The sequence below is a fragment of the Bison bison genome, unplaced genomic scaffold (assembly GCF_000754665.1).
Source record: "Bison bison bison isolate TAMUID 2011002044 unplaced genomic scaffold, Bison_UMD1.0 scf7180017864073, whole genome shotgun sequence".
In the NCBI taxonomy this organism is placed as follows: domain Eukaryota; kingdom Metazoa; phylum Chordata; class Mammalia; order Artiodactyla; family Bovidae; genus Bison; species Bison bison.
This window is the reverse complement of record NW_011494645.1, coordinates 117890-138562: the sequence shown is the minus strand read 5'-3', so window position 1 is coordinate 138562 and position 20673 is coordinate 117890. Positions and strand designations below refer to the sequence as shown.

Here is a 20673-nt window from a genome sequence, read left to right as displayed (position 1 = left end):
TCAGGGTGATCTCAACACTACAGATTCAATAGGAGCCGCTTTTCAAGGAGCCCCCCAGCCATGAATCTGCTCTTGAACAACCCCGTTTGTCTGCTTTCCCTGGAAAGGAGCTGAGAATGTCCGCAAATCTTACGTGAGAACATGTCCCACCTGGACACACACCATGTGTGCAGTAACTATTCAACACATCCTTCTCTTGGAAGACTATGGGTTGCTCTTTCCTTCTCTAGAGTACAGGCTTAGTCTTGCTGAAAATAACACTGCTGGCTTCCACTCTAAGATTCTTTGACTTCTCCTGGCATGGTTATCCAGCTGTGGATTTTTTTTTTTTTTAAGGTGGGGGAATCCCATAGATCTCTCTTCATTCTTGGTCTGGAGCTCTGGCTGGATCCCAGACAATGTCTGGGCCAGGAGGTCTCTGCTCCATGGGTCTCCCCACTTCTCTCAGGGCAGGTATCAACAGGGGAGGAAGGGCCGTGATTTCCCTGTGGGCTGTCCCCTGGGGAGGAATTGGGCAGCCCTCCAGGGAGCAGGGTGCTATGAGCAAACACCTCTGTCTGTAGCCCAGTTCTTGCTTCTGTGATCTAAAGCACTGATGGTAATAATAGTTAATATTTACCAGAGTTTGCTTACTCCTCCTACAACCCACAATGTTGAAAAGGACCTGATGAATCAGGCCCATTTTCTTGATGAGGAATCAAAAGATCGAAGACATTGAGGCCCTTGCCCAAGGTCTCATGGGTGGTTATGTGGCAGAACCAGGATTTGAATCCAGAACTGTGTGGCCCCCAAAGCCCATGTAGTTCCCCCTCTTTGACCTGTGTTTAGAGGCCCGTTGGTTTATTTAGCCTCAGTCCTCAACCCAGACATGTAGGCTCCCTCATCAGCTGCCCATACTGCGGTCTGCTCTCTGCGTGGCCGTGGCAAAAGGGGTGGAGGGACAGTACTGGGACAGCCACTTACTGATGCACTTGAGGTTGGGAGTGGTCCAGTGGGCGACTTTCGCGGTCTCGTTAAACACACACTGGGTCAAGCTGGAGGTCCCAGCTTTACGCTTGAAGCCAGAATTACAAACATACCGCTCCCTGGAGTTGATGCTGTAACTCTTGACCTGGATGTCTGCATGCTCCACGGATGTGGGAGTCGGGCACGTGATGCCTACAGAAGCGTAGAAGAGAGAGAAAATGTGAGCAGATTGCAGCTTGCTCTGCAGGATGCTTGGGTGGAAGTCAGTAACTTTAAACCCAAGGGACCCTGGGGATCCACCCCCCAGATTCAAGCATGTGGAAGATGTCGAGTAAGGGCACCCACCATCTAGAAGTGGTCCAGGATCTTTAAGAGCCAGCCACTGAGCATCACTAGAGCCTGGGGGTCATCAGTGGAGACCCCTCTCCCTGTCCTCTACCCCCATGTCTCCAGCCTCCGTATCTTTCAAACATATCCACCTCTGTCTCTCTCCTACCCTGAACAACAGCAAAAGGCTCCAGATTGCTACCTTTAGCAAACCTTCCATTTCCACAAGGCAGCTGGCATCATCTTCATTTTTTAAACAGTTTATGTATTTATTTCTTTGGCTGCCCCAGGTCTTAGCTGTGGCATTCAGGATCTTTGGTTGTGGCATGTGAGATCTTTAGTTGCAGTATGTGGGATCTAGTTCCCCCACCAGTGATGGAACCCGGGACCCCTGCACTGGGAATGTGGAGTCTTAACCACTAGACCATCAGGGGAGTCCCCAGCAGCATCTTTATAAATGCATATTTGATGACTTCACTTTTTCCTGGTTGCCCACTGCCATCTTTCCTAAGCTGAGTTTAATGTCACTTTCTTAGGAAAGCCCTCCCTCACCCCTGCAGTCACCTGAGTCCCAGAGTTCTGTGTCCTTTTCCTCTACAGTGGGTTCCATCCACAGCTGTATTTAAGACACGGAGCCTTCAAGAAGGCTCTGCTGGCCCCGTCTGCCTCTCCAGCTACTCTTGTCTCTGGCCACACTGGCCTTTGGCCCATCACCACCCCCCATGCCTTCACCATGCCCCCTGCCTCCCCCCATCCCACCCTTCCTAGCTTAGTTCAATGTTACTTCCTCAGGAAAGCCCTCCCTCACAAGGGTCCTCAGTTCTTACAAGGTGAGGACCCAGCCAGGTTACCACCTTTCCTCCAAAGCGGCCTCCTTTAAGACTGAGTCCCATCCAAAGCCAGGAAGAGTTTATTGCAGTTAAAGTTTCAAAGCAAGATTTTCCTGTAGCACTTGAAATAACTGTATGATTTCTTAATGCTCTTTCCCCTATCAATTCAGTACATTATTAGGTTTTCTTGTGCATGGAAGAGATGGGAGAACTAGTTTCTGAGGGCAAACCTCGCATATGTGGGGCGGTCAAGGCAGCTGAGAGTGGGCTGTGCTGGAGGCAAAGTCCCACGGAGGGAAATTCCTTAATAGCATTTGCCATCATCCTGAAGGCTCCTTTCTCAGTTACTAAAGGGTGTGTCTGTGCTGAGTGGCTCGTTGGTTGGGTGCCTGGCTGCCCACAGCTGCCTGCAGAGCTGACTTCCGGGTTCCAGGTTGGGAAATGAGTAAGTCTCTGCTGAGCAGCTGGAGCATCATGAGGGTTAGGACTCTGGCAAGAGGAGTGAGTGAAGTAATCTTTCTGCCAGCCAGGGACTCTGAGGGGAAGACTGAATGTAGCGCCAGTTGGATTCACAGTCTGGAGGAGGAAGGCGCCCTAACTGCCCCTGTGCCAGGGGTCCAAACTAGGGCTCAAGGGCCAAATCCAGCCTGCCATCTACTTTTGCCAATAAAGTTTTATTGGCACACAGCCTTGCTCATTTGTTCATGAAGATAGATGCTTTCACTCTGCAACAGCAGGACTGAATTGTTACAACAGAGATCTAAATTATTTACTTCCTGGCCCCTTTTCAGGAACAGCCTGCCCCAGGCTGTGTAGCCTTGAAACAAACCACTGCCCTTGTTACTAAGACCAGCTGAGTGAGTCAGCAGAGAACTAGCGCAGTCCTTGGAGTAACTGAGGTTGACAAAAGTAACATTGCCCCGCATAAAAAGAAAAACTGCCCCACGTGGCAAAACTCAGTGTAAGTCAGAAGACAAATGACCAAAATGACAAAAAAAAACTGCATTTTCTATCACATAGGGTTAACTTCTGTCATGTCAAGAGCTCCTGAAAGTCAATCAAAAGACTGCCAATCCCACAGAAAAATAGGAAAAGAGTATAAACCGGAACTTGACAGAAAAGGAAATACAAATGCTGTTAAATACATTTTAAAAATGCTCAACCTCAGTCATAATGAAGGAAATGTAAAATAAAACTACCTAAGACAGTGCTTTCAGCTCCCAAGTTGGAATAGAGCCAGAAGTTGGTTACTACACCATTACTGGCATGTGGCTCATACAGCCCCAAGTGAGACATACTTGTAATCTAAATACCCATGCATTTTGACCCTGCAATTCTGCTCCCAGGGATTTTATTTTACAGCTATATCTGCATTCCTGTGAAACACTGTTACAACACTTATGCATGTACCCTTGAACTCAGCAGTTCCACCTCTAGGATTTGCCTTACTGGTGTATTTATGAAGTGAGTGTGTACAACATTATCCATTAAAATAGCCAGTAAATTACCCTGTATGTCGTCAGTAGGAGAATAAATAAATTACAATAGAGATTATAGCGCCACTGTACCATGAAGTCCTACCCAGCTCTTTACAATAGAGATTAGAAAAAAAAAGAAAGAATTTATTTATGCACTGAAGTGGAGAGATTTCCAGGATAAACTGTTAGGTTTGGGAGCAAAGGGACAGAGCACTGTGTTTTATACACTACCCTCAGTGAGAGATGAAGCAATACATATATCCAGTTTTTTGTTTATACATAAAATCTCCAAAAGCATACAGAAGAAACTATTCACACTGGAGGTGAGGCAGCTGAGGGATAAGATTGCTGCCTTTTCATGCTTTCTGAATTTTTATTAAAAATGCTTTTGAAATATTTTGTAATGCTGTTTCTTCTGCTGATGTGTACACAGGTTCTCTTTTTTTTTTTTTTCCCCCATGATATATGCTGGGGTAACAATCAAAATAGCTAGCAGCCAAACAGTGGCCTGATTCAGACAGCAAACAATCAGAATAGCTGCTGGCATTAACCAGGACCCGATGGGGTGACCACTGGCCACAGATCAAAAGCCACACCAAGGATGAGAACTGGCAGAATATCAGTCATGTATATATATACTATATACTGTTTTAAATATATGAAATACTTCATAATAAAAAAGTGGGGGACGGGATTTAAAAATACCCCACCACAGGAAGTCAGAAATCACAGGACAAAGGAGAACTAAACCACGCGGAGCGTGCTCATTGCTTTTACTGTAACACTATGCCATCTCTGCGTGGAGTCCTAGCTTTCTGCTTTCCTGCCTGACCCTCTGCCCAGGGCTTACCCATCTTCTCCTCCAGAAAACGCCCTCTGGGTTTCCACACTCCCCAGCTGCTAGCCTAGGTACAGATGTCAGAGAATCACTGCCAGAATGAGTGGGACACGTACTCACCTCTCAGGGTCACCACCTCCTGAACCCCTTCTGCCACATCCTGCTGGCTAGGAGGGCCTCTTTAGACATCAAATCAGAGGGAGCCACATTCAGAGTGTGGTTGGAACAGTTACTGCCAAGTGCTCAGCAGTCTACAGACAGGCCAGCCACCACAGGGCCAGCTGTCAGACCCCCACCTCCCACTTCAGGGTGTATTGGTGAGGCGTCAGCATCCTCACACCTGAGCACACCTGAGCACACCCGAGTCCAGTGGGTCAGTCACTCTGGGCTTTACTTTGATCTTCCTAGTCTCAGAAGGGAAAATACATTGTTTGATTTTCATTCTTAATCCAACACTGACTCTTCTTTTAAAACCCCATCGACATCTAATATTAGATTTTTAAAATATGTATTTACTTATTTAGGGTGCACTGGGTCTCAGTTGCCACATATAGCATCTAGTTCCCCAGTCAAGGAGCATGAAGCCTTAGCCACTGGACCACAAGAGAGGTCCCTAATGTTACATTTTTAAAACTATAATATCCAGCTTGCTGTCCTTTATCACTCCATCCTGACGCTGGCAATGCTCTCTCCACTTACAGTGATTCTATAGTGGACACAGCATTTTCATTCCCTTTTCAATGAGATCATAAGATAACCATTATATTTTAATGTAGTAGTTTTCTAAAAAAATTTTTTTTCCCTATTAACTTGTGTGAACAGAGATCATGGGATAAGCGATCTGGCTGTTTAGGTGTACTCCCTTCCTCCTCCACTCTCTCCATCCGATGTCTGGGTTGCATCTTGCTCACCTGAATCCCTTCCCAAACATTCTTATTCGCCTTGTAGTCCTCAAGTTCAGCTTCATCCACGGATTCCAATTTCGAATCATGTTTTGAATCTATTGATCTTTCCTTGGTCACCTTTTTTTTTTTTTTGGTCCTCACTGTTTTCTATGTTGTCTTCAGGTTTGAGATCATGTGTCAGCAAATTGTCCTACATCTTCTAAATCTGGAAATCCTTTCCTCCATTTAGGGCAATGGATTTCAACTTTGAGTGTTTGTGGCATTCTGAAATAAAATATTTGCCCTGTCACTAGAGGGGATTTAAAAAGTTGAGGCCATGGCAACCGTGTCAGTAAGAGCCACAAGAATCACTGCCGCAGTGTAAGGACGCCGTGCTAATGTGTCATTCTGCAGAGCTGCCTGCTATGTGGGTGGGACAGTTTATTGCATGTATAAGTACCTAAGTTTATGGCATATGTAATAATTCTAAGTTTGGGGCAGACTTAAGTAAATAGGCAGTCTTCTCCATGGTGGCCTGACTCCACCTTAGATGCATAGTTAACCTGCGACACGGTAAAGATGGGTGTGAGCACCCTGGCAGGATGGAAGAAGGGCTCCTGTTCCTTTGCACTTGGGAGATGGCTGCCCTTGCAGCTCCTGCTGTCACTCATCTGCAGCCCCCACGGGCGGCCGAGCAGCTCCTCCAGCCCTGTGACCCTTTGCTGCAGCTTCTCCCACCTTTGGGCCAGGTGTGTCCAGCTCCAGGATGAGGAGCGCCCCTTGTGGAAGCTGGAGTCTCAGAGGGAAGATGAAGGACCCACATGGGTTCCAGCTCTGCCTCTCGGCTCCCAGGGGGCTCTTGCTTCCCCCCGGTTTACATCCATCTTCCCACCAGACCATGACCTGGAGGCTCTGGCTTCAGATGCAGAAAGGACAGCTCACCTAGACAGTAACTGGCTCCCACAGCAGCACAAGGTGGTTCTGCTCCTCTTAGATCCTTAGGACCACAATCCTGACGGATACAGTCTCAGAGTATCTCCCACAGTTGCTTACTAGTTAAGGTGAGAAAATTGTAACTATGTTGCTTCCCACAGTTGGTTACTAGTTACAACAGGGAAAATGGTAACTACCTTGAAGAAAGCTGCCCACCTGAACCAAGTGATCAGACATAACATCACAGGGACGTTCCCCTGGTGGTCTAGTGGCTATGACACTGTATCCCCAGTGCAGGGGGCCTAGGTTCGATCCCTGGTCAGGGAACTACATCCTGCATGCTGCAACTAAGACTCGGTGTGGTCAAATAAATAAATTAAATATTAAATAAAAAGAAGTAAGATCACCAACATGGAGATATACAGCTGTCATATGCCTCCTGATCTGATTCACTGCCAAGGACACAGGACCACATCTGTGGTTTCCCTCCCCTAAATTCATAACCTGAATCTAACCATGAGGAAACATACAGAATGTTCCAGACTGAAAGAGGCTAAAGAGATATGATAACTAAATGTTACATGTGGTCCTAGATTAGATCCAGAATTAGGAAGAAAACAGCTAAAAGGACATTAATTGGACAACTGACGAAATTTGAAAAAATGGACCTTGTATTAGATAATATTATTATGCCGAGATTAAATGTCCTAATTTTGACAGTCATACTGTGATCTGGTAAGAGTGTTGTGTTTTAGGAAGGTATGTAATAAAATGTGTTCCTGGGAAATATACATTGAGATATTTAGGCATAAATATTTCAAGCATAATGTGGCAAACAGTTTAGATGCTTCAGAAGAAGATGTACATGTAATATAAATATGCAAGTGTACTTATACTTAGAGAGAGGGGGAAACAGTAAATAAAACGGTGGTCCAGTGGTCAGGAATCTGCTTTGCAGTGCAGGGGACATGGGTTTGATCCCTGGTTGGGGAACTAAGATCCCACATGCCATGGAGCATCTAAGTCCATGTGCCACAACTAGAGAGTCTGTGCGCCACAATCTCACATGACGCAACTAAGACCCGACAAAGCACATAAATACATTTGAAAAAAATAAAATGGGGCAAGATGTAAACAGTTGGCAAAGATGGGTAAAAGGTATTCAGAAGGCCTTTGTACTGTCTTTACAACTTCCTGGTGAGTTTGAGGTTGTATCGGAATAAATAAAAGTAAAAAATAAGTAAGCATGCAAATCAACATTAGCTGAGTGGTGCCTGGGGCCCTTTCCTTGAGATTTCCTCTTGAAGCAAACTCTACGAGCCCTCTACAGCTCAGACAACAATTACCTTTGGGTCAGGAAAATCTTTGATTATTTCCCTCGTGATTTTCATGGTGCTGACTGCCCCTCATTACCTGTCCTCTCTTCACACCTTTTAGAGTTTCTTCCTCACTTCCCCGGGGGCCAGTAGTGGTGCTTCCACTCTTTCTACACTTGGTCGTTCTTTTTTTTTTTTTTAATGTTTATTTCGCTGCTCTGGGTCTTCTAAAAAATTAGATTATGCTATTTCTTTATTTTTGGCTGTGCTGGGTCTTTGTTGCTGCGTGGGCTTTTCTCTAGTTGTGGTGACCGGGGGCTACTCCAGGTGTGGCGCTCATGGCCTCTCTTGTTGCTCTGGGGTCCGAGAGCTTCAGTAGTTGTGGCTCTAGAGCACAAGGTCAATGGTTGTGGCGCACAGGCTTAGTTGCTCTGCAGCATACGGGATCTTCCCGGATCAGGGCTCGAAACCAAGTCTCTGGCACTGGCAGGCAGATTCTTTGCCACCGAGCCACCAGGGGAGCCCTGCTCCGGGTCTTAGCTGCAGCGTGTGGGATCTTTTAGTTGCCGCTCGCAGGCTGCAGCCAAGAGTTCTGCATTGTCCCTGATGGGAGTGTTCGTCTCCGTCAGGGCCACACTGGAGGCCTTGCTCTGCCTCGTCAACTCTGCTCTTTGCTGCCTTTACCCTCCTCTTCTACCCTCCTTGTCAGTGCTTCTCAGATGTGCACCAGAACCGTCTGGAGGGCCTGTGACAACACAGAGTACTGCACCCTCTTCTTGGAACTCCCGAGTCAGCAGGTCCCGGGCAGGAGCCAAGCATCCCACTTCCTAACCCCAGCCCTAACAAGCTCCAGGTGATGACGATGCTGCCGGCCCAGGGACCATGCCCTCTGCTATTTACAGGCGTAGAAGCGCCCTGGCATCACAGCAAGTTACTTTTCAGCATGAAAACTGCTTGTTCATTCTTTTTCAGGTCATGGTCTTGGTTCCATCAGTGAGGATTTCTTTTACAGTTCTTCCTGGTATGCTCCTCTGAATTTATAATATTTTTTCATTGAATCTAATTCTCCCCCACCTCCAGCTCAAAAATGTTCTGTGGGTGTGTTTGTGTGTGTCTAGCTTGACAGTACCACACCACAAAATCTTAAATTAAATCTCAGATTTTTGCTACCAAAATCCTAAGTCTGTACCTGTGGGGCTTTGCTATACGTGAACAGAGCTGGGGAAGTATTTAGAAGGGGACGGGTAGGTGAAGTGGAGAGGAATGACCGTAAAACTCAACCCTGGAAGCATTTGACCATGACCAGCATGGATAGTCCCATAAAAACACTAGACTCTGTTCTATGATAAAGTGTTCCTTCCTTCTGTGGGAGCCTGAATGGACCTTGGACTTTTGGACCTCTCAGGGTACATTACTGATGGCTGGACGGTCTCTCCAGTCACAGAGGAGTAACTCCAGAGAATACAGCAGATGGGAGAGGGCTCGGCAAAGACGGGATTTAGTTGGCAAGAGTGTATTTAGCTGGTTTCCTTCCTTATTCCAAGTCTGGTCCCTGGAGCTGACACCATCATTGTCTTGGCCTTGGGAGAGTCTGTAATGTCAGAGTCGAGTGTTGAGCCTCTCTGCCAGAGGTTGTTCTGAAACCTTAGAAGGGAGGAGACTCAGAACCCCCGCCTCACCCCAAACACCACACACACAGTGATGCTCAGGACCAGTCCATTTCCTCAGAATTGCAAAGGCAACATGCTCAAAGCTGTACCTGTCTTTTTTGTGACCAGCTTATTTCACTTAAAGGGCTTCCCTGGTGGCTCAGATGGTAAAGAATCTGCCTACACTGCAGGAGACCTAGGTTTGATCCCTAGATGGCGAAGATCCCTTGGAGGAGGGCATGGCAACCCACTCCAGTATTCTTGCCTGGAGAATTCCATGGACAGAGGAGCCTGGTGGGCTACAGTCCATGGGGTCGCAAAGAGTGAACATGACTGAGTGTTCACACTATTTCATTTAGCATAATCAATATTGTAGCATATTTCAAAACCTCCTTCCTTTTTAAGGCTAAATATTGCACTCTGTATCAACCACATTTTGATTGTCATTCATCTGCTGATGGACACTTGTGCTGCTTCTACGATTTGCTTACTGTGAATAATGCTGCTATGATCATAGGTGCACAAATATCTCTTTAAGACCCTACTTTCTTATCTTTGTTCCTCTGTATATAATGTATCTTTATTCTTTGGGTCATGATTTTCTCCCTCTCCTCATTTTTCAGCAGTCTGAGTATGATGTGTCTAGCATGAGATTATTTCAAGGGGCTGGCATTTATCCTGCTTGGTGTTCTCTTAGCTTCCTGCATCTGTAATTGAATAGCTTTTATAAACTTGGAGAAATTCCCAACTATTATCTCTTCAACTATTTCTTCTGTTCCATTCTCTTCTGTTTGTGGAGCTCTGATTACACATGTATGAAACCACTTCCTACTGTACCACAGCTCTTGGATGCTCTGCTCTGGTCTGTTTTCCCTCTCTTGTTTGCTCTTTGTGTTGCTGTTAATGTGTACTGACCTGTCTTCAAGTTTACTGATTCTTTTCTTGGCTATGTCAAGCGCTGTGATAAGCTTGTCAAAGGCTTGCTTCATCTCTATTGTTGTTAAGTTTTTTCTAATATTATCATTTGAGACTTTCTCATGATTTCCATTTCTCAGCTGAAATTCCCCCCTTTACTCATGAATGCTGTCTATCTTTTTCATCTGAGCCTTTAACATGTTAATGATATTGAGCTAGCCAAAAGGTTCCTTTGGTTTTTTCTATAAGATGGCTCTCATAGAGCTTAGTTGTCTTTAACTTCACTGGAAACAATTTTGTTAGATTGTATTGTGACAACTATCATATCAGCATACATTTTTAAAAGCTTATCAAAATTGGGGAATTTGTATGTAGCCATTTTAAATATTGAAGATGGAAGAAAAAAGCAACATTTTTGGCATATTGTGCATTATTATTTCAGGAAAGGTAAAAACACAACTGCAATGCAGAAAGATATTTGTGCAGTGTATGGAGACGATGCTGTGACTAATCGAACATGTCAAAGGTGGTTTGCAAAGTTTCATGCTGGAGATTTCTCACTGGATGACATTCCATGGTTGAGTAGACCAGTTGAAGTTGATAGTAGTCAAATTGAGACATTAATTGAGAACAGTCAATTAATTGTTATATCATGCAGGCGATTGCTGACATACTCAAAGTATCCAAACCGAGGGTTGAAGATCCTGTGCACCAGGTTGCTTATATCCATCGCTTTGATGTTTGGGTTCCACAAAGTTAAGCAAAACAAAAACAAAAACAAAAAAAACCTTGACTGTATTTCTACATGTGACTCTCCACTTAAATGTAATATCTTCCATTTTTAAAACAAACTGTGACAGGTCATGAAAAGTAGACACTGTACAATAATGCAGAATGGAAAAGATAGTGGGCCAGGTGAAATGAACCACCACCAACCATACCAAAGGCCGATCTTCATCCAAAGAAAGTGATGTTGTGTATATGGTGGGATTGGAAGGGAGTTCTCTATTATGAACTCCTTCTGGAAAACCAAACGATTAATTCCAACAAATACTGCTCCCAATTAGACCAACTGAAAGCAGCACTCAGCGAAAAGCGTCCAAAATTAGTCAACAGAAAACACATGTACATCAAGATAATGCAAGATCGCGTGTTTCTTTGACACCAAGCAAAAACTGTTGCAGTTTGACTGGAAAGTTCTGATTCATCTGCCATATACACCAGACACTGCACCTTTAGGTGTCCATTTATTTCAGTCTTTACAAATTAATGGAAAAACTTTCAATTCCCTGGAAGACTGTATAAGGCACTTGGAACAGTTGTTTGCTCAAAAAGATACAAAGTTTTGGGAAGATGGATTTATGAAGTTGCCTGAAAAAAATGGCAGAAGGTAGTGGAACAAAACAGGGAATACATTGTTGAATAAAGTTCTCGGTAAAAAAAAAAAAAGAAAAGAAAAGAAAGTTCTTGGTGAAAATGAAAAATGTGTCTTTTATTTTTACCTAAAAAACTGAAGGACCTTTTTGGCCAACCCAACAGTTCCTTTAACTTCCAGTGCAAAGAGTCGGACACGACTGAGCGACTGAACTGAACTGAACTGAACTGATAGTTTCAATTTCTGGGTCATCGGTGAGTCTTGTTTATTGCTTTTGATCCCTGGGTCGGGAAGATCCCCTGGAGGAGGAAATGGCAACCCACTCCAGTACTCTTGCCTGGAAAATCCCATGGACGGAGGAACCTGGTAGGCCATAGTCCATGGGGTCCCAAAGAGTCGGACAAGACTGAGCGACTTCACTTTCACTTCATAGTGGGACTTTTCTGTTGTTGTGACATAGACATACAGTATGTTGAGACATATTTTTTTGCATGGCTCAATTTTTGATTGAATGCTTAACCATATTTGTAGAACTGAGATAAACAGTATTTATACCTGAAAGTGTGAACACTTCTAATGCTAAACTGATGATGTGGGAAAGGTCCAGTCAGTCAAGTCAGTTGTTGAATTGGATTTAGATTTTGTTGTTGCTATGGTTAACTTCAGACTAGCATTGGCTTCAAATAGCCCCAGTTTTTTTTGTTTGTTTGTTTGTTTTAGCAGGGGATGGGGCAGGGCGGGGGCTGTGTTGGGTCTTCGCTGCAGTGAGCAGGGTCTCCTCTCTAGTTGCTGCGTGCGGGCTTCTCACTGCAGTGGCGTCTCTTGTTGCAGAGCATGGCTGCAGGGCACACACAGGTTTCAGTAGCTGCTGCTCCCAGGCTCGAGAGCACAGGCTCAGTAGTTGTGGCATACACACTTAGTTGCTCTGTGGCATGTGGGATATTCCTGCGCAGGGATCGAACCTGTGTCCTCTGCATTGGCAGGTGAATTCTTTACCACTGTGCCACCAGGGAAGCCCTCTTTTAGTCTTTTCTTGTGCTTAGGGTGAATTTGAGTAAACTCTGGGAGATAACGGAGGGCAGAGGATCCTGGTGTGCTGCAATCCATGGGGCTGCAGTCAGACACCACATAGTGACTGAGCAACAAGTGCTTCGACTGGGGGCTGGAGTGGCGGGGGTTTTTCTCAGTGTTCCTGCTCCACCCTCATCTTGAGTCCTCTTCTGTTTATCTAAACCACAGGGGTTATCTCTCCACACTCCTGCCCACCCCACCCTGGGCAGTTGATGGCTGCGCTTGTGACTTGGCATTTGCTTGCCTGGATGGGGTGGGGCCAGGGGAAGCTGATTCTTGTCCTGGTCCAGCCTCAGTCTTAGGCAGGCCCGCTGTGCCTGGCGCTCAGGCTTGCAGCTTTCAGTCGTCTTGCCTTTTCCTTTCGTGGCAGCCAAACGCTCCCTCGTTATCTTTAACGGGTTTGTGCATGTAAAAGCGTCTCCAGCAGCAGCAGTGGTGGGTCTCCAGCGGTGTTGGTATAGGATCTGTACCCAGGACCAAGTATACGTGGGGTTATTTAGGGACTTGACATTCTGTTCCAATGATATATTTGTCTATTTGTTCATCTAGACATCCAATACCTTGCTGTCTTGATTATTGTAGCTTTATTGTTGAAGTCAGGTAGTGTAAATCCTCTGACTTTTTTAATCATTTTCAAAGCTGACTTTGGTCCTTTACTGGGTTATTGAATCAGTATATCAATTTCTAACTGGAAAAAAATAAGCCTGCTGAAAGTTTGATTGGAATTGCATTAAATTTATAGATCAAGTTGGTGAAGAACTGACATCTTAATAGTACTGAGTCTTCTCAATACCCATAAACACAGTCTTTCTTGATTTATTTAAGTCTTCAGTAATTTATCTCAGAAATTTTTTCTAGTTTTCAGTGTATCAATTTTGTACATCTTTTGTCAATATATCCCTAAGTACTTCATATTTTTACTACAACCCAAATGACATTATGTTTATTTCAGTTTTTAATTGTTGCTAGTATTTTGTATATTGATGTTTGTAAATTGATTGTGTGCTCTGCAACTTTGCTCACTCATTCTATTAGCATTTTTGTAGATTCCATGGGATTTTCTATGCAGGTGGTTCCATAGAAATTTCATGATTCCATTTCATTTACTGTGTTGTCTTACTAAATGTAACACTCTGTTGTGTTATTGCAGTGTTTGCTTTCAGATCTGTAGTATATGTCTTTGCCTCATCACAGCTCACCCACAGGTGAAATCATACTACTTCACATGTGTAGTATAAGAACCTTGAACAATATACTTTCATTTCTCTCCATCCAGCCTTTTGCTATTCTCTCAAATGTTTTGCTTCTACTTATAAATACCACATTATTATTATTTTTACTTTAAACAGCTGATTACATATTTTATTGGCTATGGATTTTAATAGATGTTTTCTATCTATTATTCATCATTTCTGGGTGTTTTGTTTCCAGCAGAATTTTTCAGAATGTCTACTCTGTCATTTTACTGAAAAAGGAAGTCTACTTTCCACTGTGAACAGTGTGTGTGTGTGTGTGCGTGCTTAGCCTCTCAGTTGTGTCAAACGCTTTGCAACCCCATGGACTATAGCCCGCCAAGCTCCTGTGTCCATGGGATTTCCCAGGCAAGAATACTGGAGTAGGTTGCCATTCCCGTCTCCAGGGGATCTTCCCAACCCAGGGATGGAACCTGTGTCTCCTACATTGCAGGCAGATTCTTTACCACTGAGCCACCTGCGCAGCCAATCAACCACATATTGGTCAGTAACTCACTTTACGAAGCTAGACTTTCACAAGTGCAATGGAGGTAACACATTGGATTGTGTCAATAATCTTCATCTCAGAGGCCTTAGTCACACCTTTTGATACTTCAATTATAATTTCTCTTGTCATAACATTGTCCTCTAGATAGTTAGTGAAGCAAATCTCACCTTGTTTACAACACTGAAAGCTCCTGAATATAGTTCTCAGGTACTCTTATTACAGGAGCTAAGCCCAGTATGTGATGGGTGTTTTCTGAAGTTAGTTTTCAGCTGACTAATCTATAGAATGGAATGGATGAAGTAATGGAAATGGGAGAAAATGTAAGATTCTTGGATTTTCAAAATTCTTAAGTAGGCAAAAAATATACATAACAAGTCCTAACGATTGTTTAAATGAAGTCACCAAAATATTTGTGTAGGGCCACACCTCTTTCTACTTCCCAGAACCTGTGAATCAGACTTTTTTCTAACATGAGTAAGTAATCCTGGCCTACTCTCGAATCCAGAGCTCAAGAGTAGCAGGCTCCTCCCATTCTGTAAGAAAAGTCAGAATCCATTTCAGCATTTCCTGCCTCATATTCTGCTGTTGAAACGCCTATAGCACGCTGACTGGTGGGATACCGAGACTTATAGGATATGATCGCTGCCCTTGTGCTCATTGTGACACTGATGTAGCCAATGCATAAAAGCCTTTCTGTGTTTTCAGTAATCCATTCTCCCTCTTTATTCTGGCTGAAGCACCAGCCAAGCCAACACACATTTTCCTCTTGGCACTCAGTGTAAGTACCCACTACACCCAGGTCATGCCTTTAACTCATCAGCTCTCTCAGGCCCATTAACTAAGCCTCCCAGTCTACCTTTTGCGTGGTAGGTAGACTCATCATCATTCAAATCCTTAAATGATGACTTCTGAAAGCTTGGGAGACTTGAGTGGCTGTAGGTTGAAGGACGAACAAAAGAATGAAATACATTCTATACTCGAAGGACTCAGGAGGAAATCTGCCCCCCCACCTTCCGCCTTACCAACACCGCCTTGGTTCAGGGTTTCATCACCACTTACTGGAACTATTGCAAAAGTCTCCAGCTTAGCTTCCTGCCTCCAGACTCTCTTGCCTACAGTTTATTCTCCACACTCTTGACAAGAGTAACCCGAACACCACGTGCATGCATGCTAAGTCGCTTTAGTTGTGCCCAACTCTTTGTGACCCTGTGGACTGTAGCCTGCCAGGCTCCTCTCTCCATGGGATTTCCCAGGCAAGAATGCTGGATTGGGTTGCTATATTCTCTTCCAGGGGATCTTCCTGACCCAAGGATCACATCTGGGTCTCCCACACTGCAGGTGGATTCTTTACCATCTGAGCCACTAGAGAGGTCCAACTCTTCCACCATACAGCTCCAGTAATATCCCCCTGGACCCAGCCCTTAATTACCTTCCCACTGTGCAGGAGAAAATCATCTTTCCAAGTAGAAACATTCAAATAACATCAATCATGTTTAATAAGTAACATGGATACGACTCCAAGAGAATGTACTAGGGGACTTTATACATGTATTTACTTAGTTAAGTGCTATTGGGTAAAATCAGTTTGGTAGAAGTGATCTAGCCCAATACAAGTTAGCTAGAGTGATGATTTTATTGCAAAAGAATATCCTCAAATGTTTATGCCATTTAAAAAAGATTTCGAGGGCTTTCCCCTTGCCTTATTTGTTCTATATAGCTAATTTTCATCCAACTTATTTTATTCTATGCTGTTTAGAATATCAGAGATTTTGAAACAACCTGAATATCCATCCTTTGGCAGGTAACAGAAGCCTACCAACAACTCTAACAATAAGGAATTATTTAAACAAGTCATAAAGGATTGTAAAATATATGTATATAATGCAGTTATATGCAGTGACTTTATAGAGCCTGATTTTGAGCAATCTGCAAAATTTACAAAGCCACCAAAACATTGCCAAACAGGATTGGTTATAATTAACTAAAGATGAATTAGAAAAAACTCCAAAATTCTAGCTCTTTTTTGTGTTACTTCTTTTGTAGTTTTATTTTTTCCTTTTATTACAAAAGCAATGCAAATTACATTGGAAAGACAAGAAAAGGCAGAAAACTACACAGACACAGACGCGTACACACACAACCTATCATCTCTCGACTCTAGATCTCTAGTAAAGGCTGAATCATACAGTGCGTACTGTTTGAAAGCAACCCCATTATATTTATGCAGTCCTCCACTGTTGGGCATTCAGGTTGATTTCAACAAATCCTATATTTTGTACATTTAAGTTTGTATCACTTTTTTGCCATCAGTAGCAGCACAAAGCAAAAATGAGATAAAAATGATTTGACAAAAGTTTTAGCAAAACTCCCCAGATGTCTGAAAAATGGCTTATTAATTTAAAAAATGTTTAAAGACACAAGCTGTACAACCACCCTTAGGCACACCAGCACCCTGCATAACAAAACCCAAGCTGGTGAGCAGGGATATTCAGCTTCAAACGAATCATCATCGTCTCCAGCTGCTTTAGGCAAATCACCTGAAGCCTCACGGGTTACGAGGGTCTTTAAGAAGCTGCCTGGCCAAGATGATGCGTTCCCCTCCAGATCAGGCCTCCTGAATCAGAACAGATGACAGCAACTCGCTTTGTCTATTAGCACTGAAAACTAGCGGGAACAGATCTGAAACTATCATTTACCCAGCTAGTTGTAAGGAAGGAGCTGCTCTGTATAACTCCCGAACAGGATCACACTGCCAAGTAGCAAATCTAATCATCTGTGTCCACTTCCCTTCTCAGTTCACTTAAAAACATCAGGTACCCTTTGTTCTCTTAGCTATTCATCCATTTTTACACCAGGAGAACATGTCCTGGCGGCTACCCAGGTGGCATTAGTGGTAAAGAACCCGCCCGCCAATGCAGACCTGGGTTTGATCCCTGGAGGAGGGCATGGCCATCCACTCCAGTATTCTTGCCTGGAAAATCCCATGGACAGAGGAGGCTGGCGTGCTTCATTCCAAGGAGTCGCAAAGAGTCGAACACAAATGAAGCACTTAGCAAGCACGCTGTCCTGATTACTGCAACTTTGTAAGTCTTAAAGTCAGAAGTGCTGATCCCCCAGCTCAGTTGTCTTTCAAAGCTGTTTGATTGTGCTAGGTCTTTTGCATTTCCTGTCTCGATTTTGCAACCAGTCTATCATTTTCTATAAGAAAGCCTGCTGAAATTTTTATCTGATAAAAATTTTATCTGGAGAACTGATACCTTAGCAGCATTGATTTGTCCAGTCCGTGAACATGACACACCTCCATTTGTCTAGATCTTCTTTAATTTCTCTCAGCAATGCTTTGTGGGTTTTAGTGTACAGTCTTTCTCGTTTTTTTTTTTTTTTTTGGTCAGAGTTATCCCTAACTTTCTGATGCTACTGCAAATGATATTGTTATTTAAAAAATTCAGTTTCCAATTACCCATTGCTAATGTATAGAAATATAATTGATTTTCATGTAGTGATGTTTTGTCTATAGCAACCAATATATACAAACAGCTGATGCTGAATACAGGTGTAAGAGCAATTCAGCAGAGATCATCTTTTCAACAAATGGTGCTGGAAAAATTGGATAGCCACATTTGCTTGGAAAACCAAACAAATACAAAATTTTCAACCCATATTTCATATTATATGAAAAATTAATTCAAAATGAATCACAGACATCAATAAAAGTTAAACTATAAAACTTCTAGAAGTAAACATAGAAGAAAACCTTTGTAACCTTGACTTAAGCAAATATTTCTTAGATATGACACTAAAAGCACAATACAAAAGAACAAATTAATGAGCTGAACTTCATCAAAATTAAAAATGTCTTCTCTTCATCAAACACTGTTATGAAAATGAAAAGAGAAGTCACAGACTCTGAAAATTTTTTTTTGCAAATCATATATCCAATTAAGGACTTATACCCAGAAAATATAAAGAACTCTCAAAACTCAATAATAATTCAATAACTCAATTTTTTAAAGGGCAGAATGCTTAATTAGACACTTTACCAAAAGAAGACAGATTGATGGCAAGGAAGCACAAGAAGAGATGCTCAATATTATTAATTATTAGGAAAATGCAAATTAAAACTATGAAAGACAACTACACATCTACTAGAATGGGGATGATTAAAGAGAAAGACTGATCACACACACATAATTGTTTTCTTTTGATAACTATGGGAGCTGATGATGAATGTGTTAATCTTATTGCGGCAAGCATTTCACAATATATACACATATCAAATCATCACTTTGTACACCTTGTGTGTGCGGTCAGTTGCTCAGTTGTTCTGATTCTGCGACCTCATGCACTGTAGCCTACCAGGCTCCTCTGTCCATGGGATTCTCCAGGCAAGAACGTTGGAGAACATGGGTAGCCATGCCCTCCTCCAGGGGATCTTTCTGACCCAGCGATCAAACCTGTGTCTCTGGCATCTCCTGCATTGGCAGGTGGGTTGTTTATCACTGTGCCATCTGGGAAGCCCTTTGTACAGCTTAAACTTGCACAATATTATATATCAATTACATATACCTCAATAAAACTGGAAAAAAATTAAAAGTTAACAAAAAAAGACTGGCCATACCAAGTGCCAACAAGGATGGAGAGGAAGTGGAACTCTTGCACACTGCTGGTGGGAATGTAAATGAGTACAATTACTTTAGAAAACAGATTGGCTGTTACTTTAAACAGTAAGCATACACATGTCATGTTATCCAGCCATTCACTCCCAGCCATTTTCTCTACCCAAGTGAAATGAAAACCTCTGTCCACACAAAAACCTATATGGAAATGTTCATAATAGTTTTATATTTAATAGTCAAAACCAGAAACTCCCAAAACGTCCAGCAACAAAGTGGATGGATAAAAAAAACTACAACATCCGTGCATTAGAACAATTCTCAGTAATAAAGAAGAATGGACTGCTTGATACAAGTTACAAGCTGGAGAATTCTCAGGATAATTATTATAAGTGAAAGGAACACAGGACATGGGGAAGCTTCTGAGAGTGATGATTATATTTACTTTCGTGGTGGTGGTGATGGTTTCCTGACTTTACGTTTACCTCTAAACTTATCAAATTGTTTAATTTATATGTGCACTGTTTATTATCTGTCAACTGCCCCCCAAGAGAGCTGTTTAGGAAAAACTAAGAACCATCAGGAGCTAAGAGATGGAAGCCGTGCCTCTGTGAGGTCAAAGAGCTGCTGGAGCTGAAGAGCTTCAGGGAGTTTGCCTGCAGCCTGCTCTGCCCTGGGAGGTACACTGCTCTCGGTTTTGCTGGGTTCTGACTAAGGCTGCATTTCACTTTCATATCGTCCAGTAGACTTGCCCCACATTGTTCTCCCCTGGGTCATGCGGGACATTGGCTAGGCAGGTGGGAGGAATTGACATCACCCTCATAACTCGGATTCTCAGATATGGGGGGAAATCCAAACATCGTCTCAGGGAAGAAAAACCTAAAAGCCAGAAGAGCTAGGGGATTCTCAGCAGGCCAGCCGGCGGCCAATGCCGATGGATCCTCCAGTGGAGGAACGGCCGACTGACCCGACTGGATATGTTATGAGAAGTGTTGCCTTAAACACACACACGTGCACAGACAGATCGCGGGATTACTCTCCTCTGGAGAGTCCATGGATGGCCTTTGGGGGCCCCTTAACCCCAAAACTATATGCAGGTTTTGTTAAGTCGTGCGTTCGTGTGTTTTTCAGAGGAGAGGGTTTGTAGCTTTCATCAGACCCTCGCAGCTCCGTGACTGCGAAATGATTAAGGCGTGCCAACGCGGATAAACGCGGATACATCCCTACTTTCTCCTCCCTCTTGTCCAGCTCCTGGGACGAAAACCCACCAGAACGACACTCATTTGAGTCTGCCCAGTGAATTGACAGCTGTGTGTCTAAAATTCCTCCTGAACACACACACCCAGCCATCCTTCCACTTCATTTTTCCCGGTTTGTCCGGGAGCGCGCCGTCCGGACTGCGGCCCCTACCTCCGCGCGCCCTCAGGGTTTCCTAACGCTGAGACTTCCCAGCTGTTGCCAGGCCCCCCGGGTGTGCAACCTGCCTGACACGTTTGCTCTCCTCTGGGACGCACGCGGTCCGTACCCCGTCGTACCGCCGCCCACCCGTATAACCTGCTTTGGTCGAGGGGAGGGACCCCCGCGAGGACTGCCGGCTGTTGAACGCTCTCCCTGCTTTCCTCGCGGGGCTCACCCATTTCTCGAAATGGCTGTAAAGCTCCCAACTGTAGCTCGTGCAGCACACCCCGGCTTCTTCCCTTTGCCTCGGAAATTGGGGAAAACGTAGAATGAAAAGCCC

At 43.8% G+C, this 20673-nt stretch overlaps 1 protein-coding gene across 2 annotated transcripts in view; it reads right to left on the bottom strand.

The window, feature by feature from the left end:
* The window catches only part of IL15RA (interleukin 15 receptor, alpha), a 35669-nt gene extending 15044 nt beyond the window's left edge, over positions 1–20625 (bottom strand). For both annotated transcript variants that reach the window (XM_010837468.1, XM_010837469.1), the window contains exons 1-2: positions 20569–20625; positions 964–1158 (exon numbers count right to left, since the gene is read on the bottom strand). In XM_010837468.1, coding sequence (XP_010835770.1) covers positions 964–1158; positions 20569–20572 — 199 coding nt within the window. In that variant the 5' untranslated portion in view covers positions 20573–20625. The remainder of the gene's footprint in view (positions 1–963; positions 1159–20568) is intronic.
* Positions 20626–20673: the final 48 nt, after the last annotated feature.